Source organism: Rana temporaria, chromosome 6 (genome assembly GCF_905171775.1).
Source record: "Rana temporaria chromosome 6, aRanTem1.1, whole genome shotgun sequence".
Lineage (NCBI taxonomy): Eukaryota > Metazoa > Chordata > Amphibia > Anura > Ranidae > Rana > Rana temporaria.
The window spans coordinates 86824949-86848204 of record NC_053494.1 but is presented as its reverse complement, the minus strand read 5'-3'; the positions used below and the strand labels follow the sequence as shown (position 1 = coordinate 86848204).

Below are 23256 nucleotides of genomic sequence, written 5' to 3'. Positions count from 1 at the left end.
TACAGCACTTTGAAAGAAAAAAAAAAAAAGACAAAGAAAACTAAAATTATAGGCAGTAATGTGTTCTTCTGAATGGACACTAAACTGAACATATGCAACTCAGTGTACATTCTTGGTATGCCTGGGTGCTGTGATAAATTAACTACTGGGCAAATGCACACAAGTTACATCATCCTCAGCCAGCTGTTCAGGACAAAAACCGCAAATTCTAAAGACTTGTTAAAAATGTCAGCAGTGTTGCAGATGCCTTTTGGCAGGCAAGTCTGTAAAAATGACCATACTTCTATAGTTAAAGCTAACCAGAATGCAAATTTAGTTCAACTGTAAATTGAAAAAAAATGGCTTATGTACAAACTATGTCTAATACCAGCAATCACAACATATAAATCCCATTACAGCGCAGAGTCCTGCAATATGAAAGCTGCCTGCAGTAGATACTAGTGCTCAGTTGAAAATTTCCATAGTGCAGCCTTTGCATACCAAAGTTATAGAAACTTACCTAAGTTTACCTGATCCTTTCTCAGAGAGTTCAACAGCTCTTTTACATTCTTCTAGAAGATCTCTTACACAGCCATGCTTGTCTGGATATAGTGTTATTTCCTGTTAAAAAATAAATACAAAATCCTAAGCATCTCTCTCCCCAACAGTATTTAGAGATTCTTAAATAATTTCAAGAGACTTTACACAATAGATTTAAACTCTACTCATACATCTTGTAATTATTTTTTTAATTAGTGAGAATGCTTTAGCAGTCCCACTATTGTTAATTTTTTATTCTTAATTTTATTATTCCGTACAATTTTAGGCTCTGCACAACTTCTGCATACTTTCAGCTATCAAAACCATTCAACTTTTAAAATGTTCAGCTCTTTCAGCTAATGATGGGACTTCGACTTTTTTTTCTACCATTTATACTTTTTAAAATATTAAGCTTTTAAAAACACTTTTAACATTGAAGTTGGCTTCAAATCCTTAAAATCTTCTTCCGCTCCCAAAAGTTTCAGCTCCTTCATACTTTCACCTACAGAAGCCAAACAAACTTTAAAATGTTTCACAAAATATTCAGCTATCCATCTATATCTATTCAGTTTGATATCTTTTACAATTTTTGTGAAAAAACTGTTTAAGTTTAGTGATCATTTCAGGAAATGTTATCGATTAAACAGAGTGTGTATCGGGCTGCTTAGAGTGGATGATGTCATAGATGGAGCACAGAGCCTTAACATTTTTTATTGGTTCCTTCTCTATAAATTGCTCTCACTCTCACAAGATCTACTTGTCATACACAATTTATACATCAAAACGTATATTTTTGTCTAGTTTCAGGCAATGTTTCAGTTTTGTGATATTCCTTTTAGTTTTGGCTGGTTGAGCTTCCAAATGAAAGAGTTCTACACTTTCTTCCATTGACTGTCCTGTATAAAATTCTTCACATTTTCCAGCAAAACGCACAGCAAACTTTTTAAATCGCCAACATGCCCACATTAAGTTCATCAACATAAATTTTATACCGAGGCCATGTGTCTCTAACGGTGAAGTCACTGTTTCGATAGCATGTACTGTTGTGGATTTATTAAGGCTTGTTTGAAGGGTTCTCTCACACGGTCTGGCAGCACACCATGGAACAACGAAAATAACGTCCAAGCGGATGATGCCTGACGAAGGGGCCCTGGGTGGCTTCTGAAACGTTGCACACTCTGTGTTGTGATTGCAATAAATCATCCGCTTGGACGGCATTTTCATTGTTCTTAACTTTAACTTGCACCAGTATCCAGCTGGTTGTTGCTACAGCACCCGAATCCAAGAGCTTATCCAGGAAAGTGTGCGATGAGAATATGAAGTATGTATCTCTCACACTGTGTGTGGGGATGAATGATAGACATGTGCAATTCGTTTAGTTCCGAATTCGTTTGACAAACAAATTTTGACAAATTGGGGAAATGAGAAAATAGGGAAATGCGAAAATGGGGAAATGCGAAAATTCTGAATTTCCAAATTCCGAATTTTTGAATTCATGTTTATTTTAAAACCATTCCTACTTTTCAAACTACTCTCACTTCAACTTTTTCTTACGTATTTAAGCTATTCATCCAGTTAGCTTTAGCAATTCAGCATCTCCACGCATTTTCTGCAGGAAATGCATTTTCTAGTTTCCAATAAAATCTTTTTACTGAAACAGCCCAAAGCTTTTTATATCTATTAACAGTCTACATACTTTTCAAGGAAGCCTACTCATTTCTCTGCCGTAGGAAAGATAACAATTTTGTTGAATTTGTGAACACTTTAGATGGGCCTTTGCATACAAGTATTCAGCTTACCCATCAGCGTAATTGCCTGCTTCAAATCATAGCATGCATTTACCACCAGGTCATCCACAACCACCCAATGCCATTGTTCTATGGTGTGGGATGCACGAGGGCTGTGTGCATTGTAGGGAAAGATTCACTACACTTTGCCGACACTAAATACAGTGCCTTGCGAAAGTATTCGGCCCCCTTGAACTTTGCGACCTTTTGCCACATTTCAGGCTTCAAACAAAGATATACAACTATTTTTTTTTTTTTTGAAGAACCAACTACAAGTGGGACACAATCATGAAGTGGAACGAAATTTATTGGAGATTTCAAACTTTTTAAACAAATAAAAAACTGAAAAATTGGGCGTGCAAAATTATTCAGCCCCTTTACTTTCAGTGCAGCAAACTATCTCCAGAAGTTCAGTGAGGATCTCTGAAGGATCCAATGTTGACCTAAATGACTAATGATGATAGATAGAATCCACCTGTGTGTAATCAAGTCTCTGTATAAATGCACCTGCACTGTGATAGTCTCAGAGGTCTGTTTAAAGCGCAGAGAGCATCATGAAGAACAAGGAACACACCAGGCAGGTCCGAGATACTGTTGTGGAGAAGTTTAAAGCCGGATTTGGATACAAAAAGATTTCCCAAGCTTTAAACATCACTGTGCAAGCAATAATATTGAATCGGAAGGAGTATCAGACCACTGCAAATCTACGAAGACCTGGCCGTCCCTCTAAACTTTCAGCTCATACAAGGAGAAGACTGATCAGAGATGCAGCCAAGAGGCCCATAACCCCTCTGGATGAACTGCAGAGATCTACAGCTGAGGAGGGAGACTCTGTCCATAGGACAACAATCAGTCGTATACTGCACAAATCTGGCCTTTATGGAAGAGTGGCAAGAAGAAAGCCATTTCTTAAAGATATCCATAAAAAGTGTAGTTTAAAGTTTGCCACAAGCCACCTGGGAGACGCACCAAACATGTGGAAGAAGGTGCTTTGGTCAGATGAAACCAAAATCTAACTTGTTGGCAACAATGCAAAACGTTATGTTTGGCGTAAAAGCAACACAGCTCATCACCCTGAACACACCATCCCCACTGTCAAACATGGTGGTGGCAGCATCATGGTTTGGGCCTGCTTTTCTTCAGCAGGGACAGGGAAGATGGTTAAAATTGATGGGAAGATGGATGGAGCCAAATACAGGACCATTCTGGAAGAAAACCTGATGGAGTCTGCAAAAGACCTGAGACTGGGACGGAGATTTGTCTTCCAACAAGACAATGATCCAAAACAAAGCAAAATCTACAATGGAATGGTTCACAAATAAACATATCCAGGTGTTAGAATGGCCAAGTCAAAGTCCAGACCTGAATCCAATCGAGAATCTGTGGAAAGAACTGAAAACTGCTGTTCACATCCAACCTCACTGAGCTCGAGCTGTTTTGCCAGGAGGAATGGGCAAAAATTTCAGTCTCTCGATGTGCAAAACTGATAGAGACACACCCCAAGCGACTTACAGCTGTAATCGCAGCAAAAGGTGGCGCTACAAAGTATTAACTTAAGGGGGCTGAATAATTTTACACGCCCAATTTTTCATTTTTTTTTTTTTGTTAAAAAAGTTTGAAATATCCAATAAATTTTGTTTCACTTCATGATTGTGTCCCACTTGTTGATTCTTCAAAAAAAAATTAGTTTTATATCTTTATGTTTAAAAGCCTGAAATGTGGCAAAAGGTCGCAAAGTTCAAGGGGGCCGAATAAGGCCAAGGCAACCCATATACATTGGTTAAATGAAAAACACTGATCAAATCGCTTCAACGAAAACAAGTTATCCGATTTCCCCAACCAAACATTCAATGTCAATGGGGAAGTGCTTTCCACTGTGATGAAAAAAATAAATGGTGCTGCGCTGCTCAATGTTACTGTATATATCCACAGTGATCACCATGGAACAAGCGCATGAGACCTATATTTTTTATGAGTCATATCTGAAGGGTGAGCGTGTAAACGGACAGGTGATGGAGCTCTATTTATCACAGGCAAGACGCTAATCATGATTCACCAAATACATTTTGGAGCGTGTTTTTAAAGTGGCATAATTGAGCGTCTTTTCATCACTGGACTTTTCACCTTTTATATATTAATTTTACCAAGGACATTTTTTGTTTAGAATTATTTGTAATTACTGAATACATCAATACATTTAAATGATGAGGTCATTCAGTATATAGTTATAGATTAACTACTTAAGACCCGGAAAATTATGGCCCTTTTTGCGATTCGGCACTGCGTCGCTTTAACTGACAATTGAGCAGTCGTGCGACATGGCTCCCAAACAAAATTGGCATCCTTTTTTCCCTCAAATAGAGATTTCTTTTGGTGGTATTTGATCACCTCTGCGGTTTTTATTTTTTGCGCTATAAACAAAAATAGGAGCGACAATTTTGAAAAAAAGATTCAATATTTACTTTTTGCTATAATAAATATCCCCAAAAAAATACAAAAAAACATTTATTCCTCAGTTTAGGCGGACACGTATTCTACATATCGGTTAAAAAAAATTATTAAAAAAAAAAAATTGCAATAAGCGTTTGATAGGTTTGCGCAAAAGTTATAGCGTTTACAAAATAGGGGATAGTTTTATAGCATTTTTATAAAAAATAATTTTTACTAGTAATGGCAGGGATCAGCGATTTTTTTCGTGACTGCGACATTATGACGGACACATTTTTGTGACCATTGTCATTTTCACAGCAAAAAGTGCTATAAAGTGCTATAAAATTGCACCGATTACTGTGAAAATGACAATAGCAGTGAAGGGGTTAACCACTAGGGGGCGCTAAAGGGGTTAAGTGTGTTTCTTACTTTAGGGAGGGCGTGGCTGGACGTGTGACGTCACTAGGGGTGCAACGGATCAAAAAATTCACGGATCGGATCGATCCTCGGATCAGGAGTCACGGATCGGATCATTTTCGGATCAGCAAAAAAAAACACAAATGTTGTTACACCCACCAGAGTTTTAGATTTCACAGTTATTCTCAACACAAAACGGAGCTTATATGCTTAAATACAGTGTTTGGAAATCCGACGGACTGTTTAAATGTTACATTTAATGTGAAAATCAGAGGTGTTCTGTCACATTAGCAATAAACAGTCCGTCGGTTTTCCAATGTGACAGAACACCTCTGATTTTCACATTAAATTTAAACATTAAACTTAACATTTAAACAGTCTGTCGGATTTACAAATACTGTATTTAAGGGTATAAGCTCTGTTTTGTGATGAAAAACTCTGTTGGGTGTAATAAAAGATGTCCACTTGCCCCCTAATCACTATCATTACTGTGATTAGTACAGTGCACACAGGAAAAAAAGCAGGGGGCATATCCATCCTCAATCGCACAGGGAGCCCCCCTTGTTTCTTGTATAGAAAGGGGGGGGGGGTTGGGTATATGCTCGTACAGATGACACATTGATCTCCTCTGCAGGGATGCTCCCAGATGTCAGGGTTGATGGACACACAGTTGCCGGTGATCTACACACCCAGCGTACCTACTACCGGACAGAGGAGCGCATTGTAACTATACACTGCCCGCCTCAATGATCCTCTCAGCCCCACCTTTCCTGTAGCTGCCGGTGGATGATCCTGTGCTGTAGTCCGCACCATTTGCGCGCTGAGGCGGGGAGGCGTGTCACGCTGTGCTCTGGGCTCTGACAAGCACACGGGGGTGGAGCAAGATGGCCGCCGCTCCGGAGCTAGCCGAAGCCGGGGACTTTCCTACAGCCGAGGCTCCGGAGCGCTCCGCGGGTTTGGTGGTGTGCCGATCCGAACGGGGTGGCCCGTTCGGATCACGGATCGGTGACGATCCGTTGCACCCCTAGACGTCACTGATCGTCGTTCCCTATGACAGGGAACAGACGATCAGTGACAAGCCACAGAGAAGAACGGTGAAGGTTTGTTTACACTCACCTTTCCCCGTTCTTCAGCTCCTGACCCGATCATAGGACACCGGTGGCGATCGGGTCTGCGGTCACAGAGTTTCAGACCGGTGAGTGAGCGCACCATTCTGCCGACGTATATTGGCGTTAGGCGGTCTTCAAGTAGTTAAGCACATCTATTATTGGCACCATCTCGCTAGATTATAATGTGGATGAATATTTCTTACTAAAAGAGTAAAACTAATTTTATTTTGGATAACACTGTATATTATTTTTAGTTTATATTGGATTATATTTTGAATATACTTCAGAAATTTAGGTGAAGAGTGGTGATCACCGAGTTATTCCATTCTAATTCTTCCCTGTGGTATTGTATTCCAATAGCAGGGAGCCTTCCCACCATCAGAATACAATGAGTTGAACACGTCAGTGAACAGATAGACTTGTGTACAAGCCTGCTTATAGATGGACAGAAATTTCGGCCGGCTTAAGGACAACAAAATTACAGCATATACACCAAGCAGAATACCTTTAAGGGGCAATTTACACATTATGGTTTTAAATACTGTTTCCAGATAAAAAGCCAAGTCGGTGAAGGAAAGGGTTATTACCAAATGTGTTTTGCCACCTGCACTTCTGATATTTTCTCTATTGCAGCTCTACAGATGCTGTAAACGGTTCTGCATCTGTATGCAGGCATGTGACTGGGGGTGGCATCTGACCTGGACGCAATGCGTATAGCTCAGTAATGGATATCAGAAAAAATAGGATTTTTTGTACTCACCGTACAATCCTTTTCGCCGAGTCCATGGACGGACACAGCTCCTTAAATCTTGACAAGTGGGACGTCCCCAAGCAGTGTCAAAAACGAGGGGTGGGAAATACATTAGTAAAACCAATTTTAACTTCACCCCAAAACAAGCAGAGCTCCTCAACGGAGGAGGTGCAACTTTAAACAGCCGCCTGCAAAAACTAGCGGCCGGAATATGCACTCACAGCAACCATGTAAAGCCAGGCCCGACCCTGGGTAACTACCGAGACCAGACGAGAGCGGGCACATACAGGGAGGTGTGACCACAGATCCACGCAAGTCCAGCGACTCAGAGCCGACGGGACCCCCCAGGTGCCCCCACAACCCTTGAGGCTGGCATCCGTCGTAAACACTGACCACTGGAAGGAAGAAACAACTTCCCGGACCGAAGAGTCACCAACTCAGAAAGACTGACTAGGTGGCGCACCGGAATCTGATTTCAGAGACAAACGATTTTTACCACCTGGACAGTATTTTCCCCGGAAAACCTGAGTGTGGAACTGGGCACACAGTACCGCCTTGAAGGAGGCTACCCACGGGCCCCGGACCAGCAGGTGCCCGGAGAGAAGACCAATTGCGTGATGCCAATACCTTCCCCGCAGACTGAAACATCTGCAATTTCTCCAGGGGAAGAAGGACCTTCGCCTAGATACTCCAACGCTGAGTCGGAACCTAGCATGGCCCAGAGGCGATTCAGTTCGCATGTGTTGCGCTTTACAATTCTCTCTCTCTAGCATGCCCAGGATTTGAACCCTGGGTCACAGACATGGAAGGCAGGCTTTGCTGCCACTGTGCTACACCTTCTGGCCCAAATGTTTAACACCCACCCGAATCTTCGGAGGGTCTGAATGGAATAACACATCCACTAGGTCTGAGACAGAAGCTGCTCTGAGAAGAAAGTCGTCCAAGTAGCCAACAAGGCAAAACCTCGCTGTCCCAACAAAGTTAGGATAAGTGCGAGCTCCTAGCTGGAAACTCATTGGTGCTGATGCCAGATCAACAGGGAGCCCTCTCACCATGAAGCACAGAAAGAACACCGACATGCGCAAAACGGGACACGCATGTATGCGTCCCTGATGTCAGACGACGCCAGGACGTCCCCCGGATGGAGCGCAGCTACCATACGAATGGATTCAATGCGGAACTACCCGACGTTCACAAAGGTATTCAGGGGCCGGAGGCCGATAGAAAACCCAAAACCTCTCGTCCTGCAGAAAGGGTAAAATTACCCCGCAGCTTAGCAAGTCCCACACTGCCCAAGGCAGACCGATGGGCCGGGAGAGGAAGACACGAGGAAAGAACTTTGTTCTGTGGATAGGAGGAAACCCTATCTAGTACTCCGAAGAGACCACCTCGCAGACCCACTGATCGGAGAGCAGGGAGGTTTCACCGAATTGTGAACCTGCAAGCCGCCCCGCCACCTAGAGACAGGGAGGGAAGGCTACATACAGTAGCATGATTTAGGTGCTGGCGTGATCGGCTTAAGCACCCAGGGACGGATTAGACCCCCAGCTGGGCCTTTGGCGGCCTGGGAGGGTTGCCCATAAATAATACACACACACATAGCATGTATGAATATTATGTAGGTGTATGCACACATGCCCTTAGAGGAAACCGGAGTACCCGGAGGAAACCCAAGCAGACACATGGAGCGACAATGCAAGCTCCAGACAGATTGCCGTCAGTGTCCGTCACACTTGCTGCCAAGTAATGGAGTTAACCACTACACCACCGTGTGCATAAACCCATTCTGAAACAGAAGCCCTGGATAACAAGGGCGGTGCATTCAACGAAACATCACAGCCTATATGAGGCCCTAGAGCAGCTGGTCCGCTAGCCTAATAACTTTGGGGGAGAGTCGGCGCTCCTCCACTGTCTGGTGCAAAATGCTCACTCCGTGAGTGACTGAGACCCCAGAGTAGTGGCCACAATAGGCCGCAAGTCAGACCCCAGCATGGTAAACATGGAAAGGGTCAATCAGTCAGATCCATACAAGCGGGGCCTCCGGCAATAGGGAGAATGGTCACCTATACATTACACCCGGAGGGTACGCCTCTTGAAAGGGCTCTCCTCAAAGGGCCACTGAACAGCCCAGCGGTGAGGGACTACAAAAGCCCTCAGCGGCTTTCCTCATTCCACATCTAAGAAATTATCAAAGAAGGGCACAGAAGGAAAAAACCTACACAGAACAGTCTGAATTGTGAACCAAAAAAGACCGAGCCCTCGGCGGAATCCCAGCTGCACTATCCAGCTGAAGAGAGTCCCGTACAGCAGTGAGTAGCGCACCCATAATGCCTTATCCTGCGCCGACCCAAGTATCTGGTCCGCAGCTCCATAACAGAGCATTCCCCAGGGGATAACGGGGGGAGGGGGCAATAGGAATTAAAAATCACCCAAAAAATGGAGCCAGAGCCGCCAGAATGGCAGCAAAACGCCACAATTTAAGCGGTGAAAAACAAAAAAGGCTGCACAGCACTACAAAACCTCCAGAAAAAGAGGACCCCCAGCAGTAAAAAACACATAGGCCAGCGCAGTCCCTCAGCAAGGTGCCCCCCACCCCGACAGCAATGAAACAGCAGAGGAAAAAAGGGAGCAGGGAAGGAAGGATATCAAAACCCCAGGAATGCTCAGCCGTACCACCCCACCTAAGAGGGAGGGACTGTACTTACCCGTCCACGCGACGACTTCACTGACGCATTCCAGACAGGCGTACAACCGCAATGGAGGAAGCTGTCGGCCCGGTCCACTGTGAGTGAGGCAACACCATAGCCCAGTCATGTGCGGCCCTCGGAGCAAGGCTCACTGGCCACCAGAGGAGTCATGGGGCCTGTCGTGGCAGACCCAGCCTCATTGCAAAGGTGTGCTCATGCTCGCTGGTCGGACTGAGTAGACTACAAGGATCTACAATATCCAGCCTGTCTCTCAGCCGACAGAAGTAAAAAAAAAAAGTAAAAAAATTCCTCAGGGCGATGGGCTCAAATGGGGGCCATACATCCTTCTCCTTTGCTAGGCAGAACGAAACTGAGGCTGCATGCTGCAGTGAGGAGGGTTATGTCTGGAGGGACCGCCCCCTGGGTGGGGCTGTTCAACTCTGTTAATGTAACATGTATTTAACATGTTTCTGCCTAGTCCTCTCCTGAAAACAGCAAACATAACCCACTTGTCAAGATTTAAGGAGCTGTGTCCGTCCATGGACGATAAGAGAAAAGCCACAGAATAAGGGCTCATTTACACTTGCTTCGGCTTCACACATTAGCCACTTAAGGACCGCCTCCTGCACATATACGTCGGCAGAATGGCACGGCTGGGCACATGTACGTACAGGTACGTCCTGTACTAGTACCCAGCCGTGGGCGCGCTCCCGCGACCCGGTCCGAAGCTCCGGGACCACGGACCCGATCGCCGCTGGAGTGTGGCGATCTGTCCCCGGAGCTGAAGAACGGGGAGAGCCGTGTGTAAACACAGCTTCCCCGTTCTTCACTGTGGCGGCTGCATCGATCGTGTGATCCCTTTTATAGGGAGACACGATCGATGACGTCAGACCTACAGCCACACCACCCTACAGTTGTAAACACACACTAGGTGAAACAAAACTCCTTCAGCGCCCCCTGTGGTTAACTCCCAAACTGCAACTGTCATTTTCACAATAAACTATGCAATTAAAATGCATTTTTTGCTGTGAAAATGACAATGGTCCCAAAAATGTGTCAAAATTGTCCGAAGTGCCCGCCATAATGTCGCAGTCACGAAAAAAATCGCTGATCGCCGCCATAAGTAGTAAAAAAAAAAAATTATAAAAATGCAATAAAACTATCCCCTATTTTGTAAATGCTCTAAATTTTGCGCAAACCAACCGATAAACGCTTATTGCGATTTTTTTTTACCAAAAATAGGTAGAAGAATACGTATCGTCCTAAACTGAGGAAAAAAAATGTTTTTTTATATATTTTTGGGGGATATTTATTATAACAAAAAGTAAAAAATATTGCTTTTTTTTTTTCAAAATTGTCACTCTATATTTGTTTATAGCGCAAGAAATAAAAACCGCAGAGGTGATCAAATACCACCAAAAGAAAGCTCTATTTGTGGGAAAAAAAAGGACACCAATTTTGTTTGGGAGCCACATCGCACGACCGCGCAATTGTCTGTTAAAGCGACGCAGTGCCGAATTGTAAAAACCCTTTGGGTCATTTAGCAGCATATTGGTCCGGTACTTAAGTGGTTAACAGATAGTTTACACTTGCTTCAAAACAAGGCTTCTGATCAGACAGGCTTTGTTAAAATCTCTGAATGCTAGTCAAAGCCACGGTCACAAAAAAAAATGGCAAGCTTACAGTCCTGTTTACACCTGCTTTTGCTTCTCTTCAAAAACCCCATGTAGCTTCATTGGTTCTTCAAAGCATCCTCAAAGCCTCCATAGAAGTCGATGGCAAAGCTTGCTTGAAGCCCCACTGAAGCACCAAGCAAAAGCAAAAGCATGGTGCACAGGACTGTAAGCCAACCAATTTATTTAGTGACAGGGGCTTTGGTTTGCGTTCAGAGAGCTTTAACAAAGCGTGTCCGAAGCCTTGTTTTTAAGGATGTGTAACCTAGTCCTTAAAAAAAACTTCCTCTACCAGCTTGCGCTTACAAGGGACAGTGGCACCTTCCTGGTGCACAGCAGTTTTTGGGGGTCAGATTAGAATCATTCAGAAGTCAGGACAGGTAAAGGCTGCCACTAAGTGCCCCAGGGTTAGTCTCTCTCCAGTGCACCTCTGTACTGTGTCATGAAAGAGGGCAACACTGGATTTGGATGGATAATGCAGTACAAGCAAAGTTAAGGGACAGTCTCTCCCTCCCGGGCACAGCTATTTTCTAGTGCCCTGTACTGTACACGATTAAGATATTACCTTTGGTACACTTTTTAATGAAAATATGGTTTTACATACGTGCACCAATATCAAACATAAAAAATTGGAACTACCACCATTTGCATTCTCCAGGTTCTCTGGTTTCAGAAAATATATTTATGGGTGTTTCAACTAATTTTCAGGCATACAAATGGACAATATAATAAGTGCAAACAATAAAAAAGGGCTCTAGTAGTGGTTTGAAAATAGACCAACAGATTGAGTTCAACAGAAGAAAACTATTCGCTGGACTCAGACCTAGGGGAAAAAAAAATCCCTTAGCAGTGGCATTATAAAAATTTTAAAAAAAGATCATCAGGTCAAAATGAAAGTGAAGAGTACAGTGGTACCAATGTGCTTTAAAGCGGACCATACACATGAAAATGGTGGACAGACATCACCAAACCGCATAAGTAAAAGCATATGTAAAAGGGCTTACAGTTGAAAACAATGGTTACAGCATTATGTTAAGTGCTAAAAAGTTACATTATGTAACTCCGTAGAGTACATATACCTAAATGTTCTAAAACTTTGCAACAAATAGACTGTCTCACTATAAAGGAAGTCATGTAGAGGCCCAAAACAATTGTTTAGGATGGTTATCAAAAGGGCACAAGAACCACACATGTCCTGATGACATCATGTGACGTTCCTATGACAATGTGCTGGCCTTTCCGAAACCCTGCCCTATGGTAGGTGACCCCACTCATTTAGCGGTTCACAGGGTGAGTTGCACTGAACTGTCTCCGCATATACTGTGCCAGCAATCTAGTCCTTCCCAGGGACCATACTTTAACCACTTCCCGCCCGGCCTATGGCCGATTTACGTCCGGGAAGTGGTTATGAAATCCTGACAGGACGTTCTAGAACGTCCTGCAGGATTTCGTGGGGGCGCGCATCGCGGCGATCGGTGATGCGGGGTGTCAGTCTGACACCCTGCATCTCCGATCTCGGTAAAGAGCCTCCGGCGGAGACTCTTTACCACGTGATCAGCCGTGTCCAACCACGGCTGATCACGATGTAAACAGGAAGAGCCGTTGATGGCTCTTCCTCACTCGCGTCTGAAAGACGCGAGTAGAGGATAGCCGATCGGCGGCTCTCCTGACAGGGGGGGTTCGCGCTGATTGTTTATCAGCGCAGCCCCCCCTCGGATCGCCACACTGGACCACCAGGGATGCCCACCCTGGAGCACCAGGGTGGGCAAAAAAAAAAAAAGCCAGAAAAAAAAAAAGTCTAAAAAATAAATAAAAAAAAGCATAAAGAAAAAAGATGCCAGTCAGTGCCCACAAATGGGCACTGACTGGTTAACAATCAGTGCTGCCACCCCAGTGTCCATCAGCGCCACCCCAGTGTCCATCAGCGCCACCCCAGTGTGCCCATCCATGCCCAGTGCCCACCTAGCAGTGCCCATCTGTGCCACCCATAAGTATCCATCAGTGCCGCCCATGAGTGCCCATCAGTGCCGCCCATGAGTGCCCATCAGTGCCGCCCATGAGTGCCCATCAGTGCCGCCTATGTGTGCCCATCAGTGCCGCCTATGTGTGCCCATCAGTGCCGCCTATGTGTGCCCATCAGTGCCGCCTATGTGTGCCCATCAGTGCCGCCTATGTGTGCCCATCAGTGCCGCCTATGTGTGCCCATCAGTGCCGCATACCAGCGCCGCCAATCAGTGCCACCTCATCTGTGCCCGTCAGTACTACCTCATCGATGTCCATCAGTGCCATCTCATCGGTGCCCATTAGTGCCGCCATATCAGTGCCCGTAATTGAAAGAGAAAACTTATTTACAAAAAAATTAACAGAAAAAAATAAAAACGTAATTTTTTTTTCCAAATTGTCAGCCTTTTTTTAGTTGTTGCGCAAAAAAAAAAAAAAATCGCAGAGGTGATCAAATACCACCAAAAGAAAGCTCTATTTGTGGGGAAAAAAGGACGCCAATTTTGTTTGGGTACAGTGTAGCATGACCGCGCAATTGCCATTCAAAGTGCGACAGTGCTGAAAGCTGAAAATTGGCTTGGGCGGGAAGCTGCGTAAGTACCTGGTATGGAAGTGGTTAAAGAAATCGAAGAGGGATTGCTGCATCAACATGGGGACATCCTCCCCATGTTGAGGGCATGTGGCCTGGTACGGTTCAGGAGAGGGGGCACTCTCGTCCCCTCCTTTTCCTGTGGCCTGCCAGGTTGCGTGCTCGGATAAGGATCTGGTATTGATTTTTGGGGGGAACCCTGCCATTTTTTTTAATTTGGCGCAGAGTTCCCCCTTAATATCCATATAGGTTCCGATATGGAATTTTGGGGGACCCCATGTGTTTTTTTTTTGGTTCAGGGTTTCCCTTAATATTCATACCAGACCCAAAGGGCCTGGTAATGGACTGGGGGGGGGGACCCACGCTGTTTTTTTTTTTCAATCACTTTTATCTGTATTGCCGGGACCCGACAATTCATTATAGTCGGGAGTAGTTTTAAATTACCTTTTTTCCTTTAGAAATGTTATTTTGTGCAGGGCTGTTATAAACACTGGAAACATGTGCTACTTTACTATATACACCCTCCCCCCCCCCCCCCCCCCCCCGGGAATACATTTAAAGGATTGTTTCACTTTAAGTATTATTAAAATCACTGCTCCCAAAAAAAATAGTTTTCAAAACTTTTTTTTGCATTGATACATGTCCCCTGGGGCAGCACCAAACACTTGATGACAATAACTTGCATATTAACCTTTAAAATTAGCACTTTTGACTTCTCCCTTAGACTTTTAAAGGGTGTTCCACAGTTTCCAAATTTGTCGCAAACACCCCAAATTGTTCCTATTCAGCCAACAGCCAATGTTCGAGTCAAACACATGTTCGACCCGAACGTAAAGTTCATCCCTACAACTGGCTAAACACATCGGTCAATATATAGCTCACAGACATAAGCAAATAATCAAACAATTAGAATAAGCTGGAATCAATTAATTGGTATAAAATACTACATTCCTTATGTGTTAATTTAAACAAACTGGAATGACTTTCGGTAACAGGTGAACTTGGTTCCTCACTAGTCAAAGATATAGTTGATAGAATAGATCATCAATTCATCTACAGAGTGAAAAAAATGCATCTTTCTCTTATATTTTATATATATATATATATATATATATATATATATATATATAAAATATATTATATATATATATATATATATATATATATATATATATATATATATAAAAAAAAATATATATATATATATATATAAAAAAAAATATATATATATATATATATATATATATATATATATATATATAAAAAAATATATATATATATATATATAAAAAAAAATATATATATATATATATAAAAAATATATATATATATATATATATATATATATATATATATAAAAAAAAATATATATATATATATATATTAGGACTGCGCAAATTAACTTTTAATTAATCGATTAATCTTTAATTTTTTTGATCAATTAAAATTATTTTGATTGGTATTCACCTCTCCCCCGGCTTCTGGGCCTTCAGGGAGTTCCGTCAGAGATCCGGTGACATCACGGACACCGGCGGGGCTTGCTGTGTCCATCTGAAGGGCTCCTTTGCTGCGCCTTCATATCTGCATGCCGGCGGGACCTTACTATCTGCCACACGCAAGGGCTGTTACACTTCCCTCTATCAACCTGGGATTCTACAACCATCCACTGGGAGTTGTGATAGTTCCCTTCATGGGACATCTACATGCCGACGGACTGATTTTAACGTCTCCATCTGGATTCAGCAGTGGTATCGTTGTACACATTTTTATACCAGTATCATACTTAGCTACATGTTTTTATGACTGCTTTTGGTTCCGTTTGGTATTATTCGCACCATTTTTACAGTTTATGTAGGTACATCGATTTTATCTCCAGTTAAATATTTATTTGGTTACCTACTTGAAGACTATAAAAGTTTTAATGCTATTCCCATCGAGCGCTGCCTTTGTGTGCTTTTTGTATCCTGCTATCCATTTTTCCAGTGGTTGGTAGCTGCACTGGGAATCAGCCTACAAGGAGATCAGCTAAAAGCAGTTGGATCTGTATGTGTGTTATAATTAATCAAAATTAGTCGATTAATCGATAAAAAAGAAAAAAAAAAAGGATTAATCGAACAGAAACATTTTGATCAGTAACAGCCCTAATATATATATATATATATATATATATATATATATAATATCCCTGATATTTATATTATATCCTTTATGTGGGTGACGTTTTCCTTTCATCATGCTAGTGCACTGAACTGAATGCAGGAAAGACAAGGAAAAGAACCACGGTTAGGTGGATCCAAAAATGTAATTCAAGGGGTAGGAGTACTGTACTGGTCTGATTTGACAAGTCTATCATGTAAAGTTCGACAGTATGAGGCCAATAGGGATGGTAAAATTCAGGTACAGTCGGATAATTCTTAATTAATATCGACCAGTGTTTTTTAATAATATTGATTAGAGAAGGGGTGGAATTGGGAAATGAATGGCATCCTGCGACTTGTGTTTTTCCCTTTATTACAAAGTAAACTTAAATGTTCTTGGTGAACTATATCACTAGGATATCCACGTTGGCGCAGTCTGGCTTCCATTTCATCCAACCATTCTTCTCTAATATTTGACCTATTAGTGATTCTAGATACCCGTTTTAACCGACTCCTGGGTATGGATTTAAACACCCCCAGCAGGTGAAAAATAAAGAAATGTAACAACCAAATGCGATCTGTCAGTTTTCGATACAAATTGCTAATAATGTGACCATCTTGTATGTACAATAATGTGTCTAGAAATGGGGTAGACTCATTTGAGATAGACATTTTTAAACCTGGAACTAAACCGTTTAGGTATGAATTAAATAATAATGTATCAAGGTCGCCCACCCATATGCCAAATGCGTCATCTATAAATCTAAACCTTGCTATGCAGTTATCTGTAAACAGGCTGCAATGATAAATAAATGCATGTTCCAGCATATCCATGAACGAGTTGGCATATTATTATTATTAAGGTACTTATATAGCGCCGTCACATTACGCAGCTCTTTACATATACAATGTACATTCACATCAGTCCCTACCCTCAAGGAGCTTACAATCTAAGGTTCCTAACTCACATTCATATACTAGGACCAATTTAGGCAGAAGTCAATTAACCTACCAGCATTTTTTTGGAGTGTGGGAGGAAACCGTAGCAACCGGAGGAAACCCACACAGGCACAGGGAGAACATGCAAACTCCAGGCAGACAGTGTCGTGGTCGGGATTCGAACCAGCAACCCTTTTTACTGCTCGGCGGGAATGCTACTCACTACACAACTGTGCTAACCGGGGGGGCTCTTTGGAACCCATCGCTGTGCCGTTACGTTGAAGATAATATGCATCCTTAAAGAGAAAACAGTTCTCTAATACAATTTTAAGTAGCTCTAAAAGAAATGTAATTTGAGTAGTATATTGTTTAGAATTCGTTAACCGGTGGCTTCCAGACCCAAGGTGTGTGGGATGGCAGTGTAACGATTTGCCACATCCCAAGTCACCAACATTGCTCCTGATAGAAGTATTAATTTCTCAATTTTATTCAAAAAGTCCTGAGCGTCTCGGATGCAAGATGTGAACAATTAAGGGGGTGAGGCATTTGTCTAAATATTTGGCTATTGGCATGGTAACAGATCTAATGCTGAAAACGATTGGATGATTATATGGGTCCTTGTGTACCTTAGGTAACACATAAAAAAGAGGGGTGATGGGATGTTCTGGAATCAAAAAACTTTCTCTGTATTAGTATGTATTATTCCTGCCTGTTTCACAACTTTTTTATTTTATTTAAAACTCGTATAGTGGGGTCATTATCAAATTGCATATAAGCATTAGTATCAGCTAACTGCCTCTGCATTTCTCTCTCATATTGGGCGGTATCCATAATGACTATGGAGCCACCTTTATCTGCTGGTTTAATCGTAATCTCCTTTCTAGTAGAAAGGGACGATAAAGCAGCAAGTTCTTCCCAATTCAGGTTGTTCTGTCTATGGTCCCTTTTAGATCGATCATCCAAAAACAGCTTGCTATCCGCCTCGACCTTACTAATGAACAGTTTGGTAGCGGGACAAGATGTGGGAGGCACAAAGGTGCTTTTATTTTTAAGATCTAAATTGGAAATGGATAATGCCAACATATTGCCACTGTTCACCGTTGGTCTGGACGAATAAAACACTTTCAAAACATACATTTCTTAAAAAAAAAAAAAAAAATACGATATAAGTCCCGTTTCAATTTAAACATATCCATTCTTTCTTTAGGACTAAAACTGAGGCCTTTGTTCAAGACCCATATTTCTATAGAATTTAAGGAAAAATGAAATATGTACCACATTAGGAATTAAGTCCTTGGTCTTTTCCAGGTCCGGGTGGCAATAGATCTTGTTTGGCGTTCGGTGTTAACCTCCTCGCCTCCTGTTTTTGGATTTGAGGGGCCACAATCCAAAAAAGATCCTCTGGGGGCATTTGTCGATGAGCCCGTGGATGTCAGACAAATTAGATGATGACAACTGTTGGTTACGCTTTGGATTCTTGAATCTGGCTCGGAAGCGATTGGGTTCAGACCAATTGTATACCCGGTTATTGATGTAATCATCCTCGGTCGCGGTCCATTTTGGTGCGTTTCCGTGTTTCAATTGACTTCCTGTGTGAAACAAATTTTTCTTTCCAGACCCGTTTTGGTTTTAAGAAATTCCGGCTGTCAGATAATTGTTTCTCTAAATCAGAAATCTCTTGAGTGACAGTAATCCGTTGTTTTTGCAGGAATTCCACTGTCAATGTGATAAGATCAAAAGAGCATCATTGCTAATATGTGTAAACCGTTTCTTATATTCCTTGTTTTAAGCTAACAAGGTAGGTACTATGCGTACCCTAAGTCCTCACGGTATCAACTGTGACTTCTAATCCGCCAATGTCACTTCATGAAGTTCCATCTATATGGATTTCTGTAAAACCTTCTCCAGTTTACAAGTCAATTGTAGAGATGAGCTGTCCACAAGAAAATGTTGTGATCCTGTTGCGCCCGTGTATATCCGGGCTGCATCCTCATCTGGATAAACCGTTTGGACACATTGCAGCCTAAAGGGTTAAATACCGACTTTGATCTAGATTTGATCCTATGACAGAGTTCACTACTTTTGAATTGTTTTACATATATATGTTTTTTGATATATTTATATGCATCTTTTAGATATATATGTGTGTACTTTTTACGAGTTTAGAAATGTCAATAATAGATTATGCTAACAACATTGATTATACATCTATTTTTTGTTCTATAGATGAACTGATGAATTATTCTATCAACTATAGTAGTCTATATAGTAGGTTATTCTAATAATGTTGATTATATATATATGCATTTTTTATTCCGTAGATGAATTGATGAACTATTCTATCAACTATATCATTGACTAGGGAGGAACCAAGTTCACCTGTTACCGAAAGTTGTTCCAGTTTGTTTAAATTAACACATAAGGAATGTAATATTTTATACCAATTAATTGATTCCAGCTTATTCTAATTGTTTGATTAATTGCTTATGTCAGTGAGCTATATATTGACCGATGTGTATAGCCAGTTGTAGGTATGTGGTTGTGAAGAAGCACCACAGTTATAAGTCCTTTGTGTAGTAAATGACAGTGGGAACAGTTCCAAGTGTCATAGGTGTCAAAGAGAAGGCTAAATTATTAAATGCTTTCTTAAGCTCTGTGTATACATTGGAGGAGCTCATGTCGAAAATAGGGGTGGTAGTGACACAGCCCCAAATCCACAACGGCTCAAAAGTGATATGGTCCAGAAAAATTTAGACAGAATAAAGGTGGATAAAGCACCTGGACCAAATAGCATCCACCCACGGATCCTAAAAGAATTGAGCTCTGTAATTTCAAAGCCATTGTATCTAGTTTTTAGAGACTCAATGACAGGAATAGTACCACTGGAATGGCGTAGAGCCAATGTAGTGCCTATATTAAAAAGGGAACAAAGTCTTTACCAAGTAACTATAGACCTGTTAGTTTAACTTCTATAGTTGGGAAGATACTGGAACGTATAATAAAAAACCACATGGATGAGTTCTTGCTGGAAAAAAAACTATTTAAGCAATAGACAGCATGTATTCATGAAAGACAGAAGTTGTCACACACCCGATTTCCTTTTATGAAGAGGTAAGTAAAACCCTGGACAGAGGCATGGCTGTGGTATACTTGGATTTTGCAAAAGCGTTCGATACAGTTCCCCACACGCGGCTCATGTGTAAGGTAAAGTCTACAGGATTGGATATATCAGTTTGTAAATGGATAGAAAACTGGCTAAAAGACAGAATTCAGAGAGTTGTGGTTAAGGATTCATACTCTGAATGGTCAAAGGTTATCAGTGGTGTACCCTAAAGGTTCAGTGCTGGGACTCTTACTTTTTAATATCTTTATAAATGATATTTGGTCTGAGATCAAAAGTAACATTTCTGTCTTTACAGATGACACCAAGCTATGCAGTGGAATAACATCTTTACAGGATGTCGCCAATTTACAAGCCGACCTCAATGCTCTAATTGGGCGACTATGTGGCAGATGAGGGTTAATTTTGATAAATATAAAGTTATGCACTTGGGGGCTAAGAATATGCATGCATCATACATACTAGGAAGTGTACAACTGAGGGCATCCGTAGTGGAGAAGGATCTGGGGGGTTTTAGTTGATCATAAGCTCAATAATGGCATGCAATGCCAAGCTGCGGTTTCCAAAGTGAGAAAAGTCCTTTCTTGTATTGAGAGGTATGGACTCCAGAGAGAGATATAATTTTGCCCCTGTACAAATCATTAGTAAGACCTCATCTGGAATATGCAGTCCAATTTTGGGCACCAGTTCTCAAAAAGGCTATCGGGGAACTGAAGAAAGTGCAGAGAAGGGCAACCAAACTGATAAGAGGCATGGAGGAGCTCAGCTATGAGGAATGATTAGACAAAATACATTTATTCACTCTTGAGAAGAGGAGAATTAGGGGGGATATGATCCACATGTACAAATATATAAGGGGTCCATATAGTGAACTTGGTGTGGAGTTATTCACTTTACGGTCAACACTGAGGACAAGGGGGCACTCTTTACGTCTAGAGGAAAAGAGATTTCACCTCCAAATACGGAAAGGTTTCTTCACAGTAAGAGCTGTGAAAATGTGGAACAGACTCCCTCCAGAGGTGGTTCTGGCCAGCTCAGTAGATTGCTTTAAGAAAGGTCTGGATACTTTCCTAAATGTACAGCATATAACCGAGTACTAAGATTTGTAGGTTAAGTTGATCCAGGGTAAATCTGAATGCCTCTCGGGGGGTCAGGAAGGAATTTTTTCCCCCTGCTGTAGCAAATTGGATCATGCTCTGCTGGGGTTTTTTGCCTTTCTCTGGATCAACTGTGGGTATGGAGTTTGGTGTATGGGATTGTACTGTGTTTTTTATTTTGTTTGCTTATTTTTTTTGTGGTTGGACTAGATGGACTTGTGTCTTTTTAACCTGACTAACTATGTAACTAGGTGTTAGTAAACGGTTGTCCTAGCATGCACCTGCCACCAGAAAATAGTATCCGTGTACCACCTCATGAAGCACACTCCCCCAGGGGGTCAAACTCACCAGAAGCCTCTAATGAGAAAGCCTTAAGTTAAGTGTTCATCAGCCAATTTGCTCTGGGTCCACACCATCAATAAAGATCCACTGGTACAGGGGCTCCAACACAAGTCATAAAATACAAAAATGGTTGCACATAGTGTAATCCTATTTAGAAGAAATTTGTGGAAAAAAGTCACTGTGAAAAGAATTTGTACCGTACCATAGAGAGTGTTGCCTCAGTACCGAGAGGAAATTCTGAGGGATGCGATACATCCTCCAAAATACCAATAATCAAGAATGGAGCTTAATTTCGTGATTTTACTCCCAATATAAGGAAGTGGAGGAAATGTTCGGATCTCATTGGCATATCCTGCTCATGGATAGGGTGCTGAAACCTTCACTACCGCCCAAACCCGGATTCATCTATAAGAAGGGCTCACAGTGATGTGGATAAAATCATAAAAAAGGTGATAGATCGTCCATGCAGACCACCCTCTTTTTGGGATAAAGACGGGTTTCCAAGCATGTAGAAAATGTTGTGCATGCAAAGGCGTCAGCATGCCAATAAGAGCTCTCGATAAGTTTATCTACCTCCAATGACAAAGAACTCAGAATTAAGGAGTTTATTACCTTCAATATGACATATGCACTCCCGTGTCCTTGTGGATTGATCTATATAGGCGGCACAAAAAGACTAATATGGATTGCAAAACATATAGCCAACATTATAATAGGTTGCAAGGATCATAATGTGTCACTACACTTCAAAATTCACCACAACCAAGATCCTTCTGGGCTAAAATTCTGGGCTATTGACCATCCAAAACCTTTCTGGAGAGGTTCAAATCTAGTGAGAGAACTCTCTAAACGTAAGACTTCTGCTGCGATCAGGATTTCGGTTAGCGGTTTGGATAAGCAGCCGTGAGGTGAGCTGCCAGCACATTCAAAGGGGTCATCACTGAAGATTTCATATGTGCACATTCCAATTTTGGTGGAGGTGTTTATCTAGACACTGTGTTCTGTGGAGGAATTACTGGACTGCTAGATTTGATTCTTATTAATGGACAGGACCTTCATCACGTGTGATTTTTGATAGTTTTGCACTTTTTTCCCCCACTTATTTTATGCTATTTTTGGTGTTTGTATATGTAGTAGCCATTTTACTTTGTATTTTCACTGTTAAATCTTTACAGGATTATAGGTGTTTGCTCACTTTCATCTGTATTGTTCATTGTAGTATCATCAGATACCTTAATTTTTATTTTTTTATCTCACTGTTTTAAGTTCACCCACGATCCCTTTACTTCGCATTTCCTTTTCTCTTCAACCTTCCCATTCCCTCCCCCACAGCGCAGCTACCATACTTAACATTATTAACCCATACTTTTTCTTGTTCATTAGGATCTTTTTTTTCTGATCAATTTGGTTCTCTCCTACTGTATGTAAAACAAAAGTAAACTAGTGTTTAAATAATTTTAATATTTTTATAACACTACTTTTATATTTATTCATCTTTAGTGGCTATAGTCTCCATTACGGTCCACAATGAATTTAACACTGTATATTTTATAAATATTAGACTTCTATTTATTGACATTAATTTACCATTTTTAAAGAATATATGTGCTTCCATTCAATATCAAAAGCATTAGACAAAATATTCTAATATATCAT

General features: G+C 41.6%; 1 protein-coding gene across 2 annotated transcripts in view; it reads right to left on the bottom strand.

The window, feature by feature from the left end:
- Positions 1 to 23256, bottom strand: part of USP7 (ubiquitin specific peptidase 7) — a 507717-nt gene that overhangs the window by 93247 nt on the left and 391214 nt on the right. For both annotated transcript variants that reach the window (XM_040356967.1, XM_040356966.1), the window contains one exon: positions 500 to 600. In XM_040356967.1, the coding sequence (XP_040212901.1) occupies positions 500 to 600 (101 nt within the window). The remainder of the gene's footprint in view (positions 1 to 499; positions 601 to 23256) is intronic.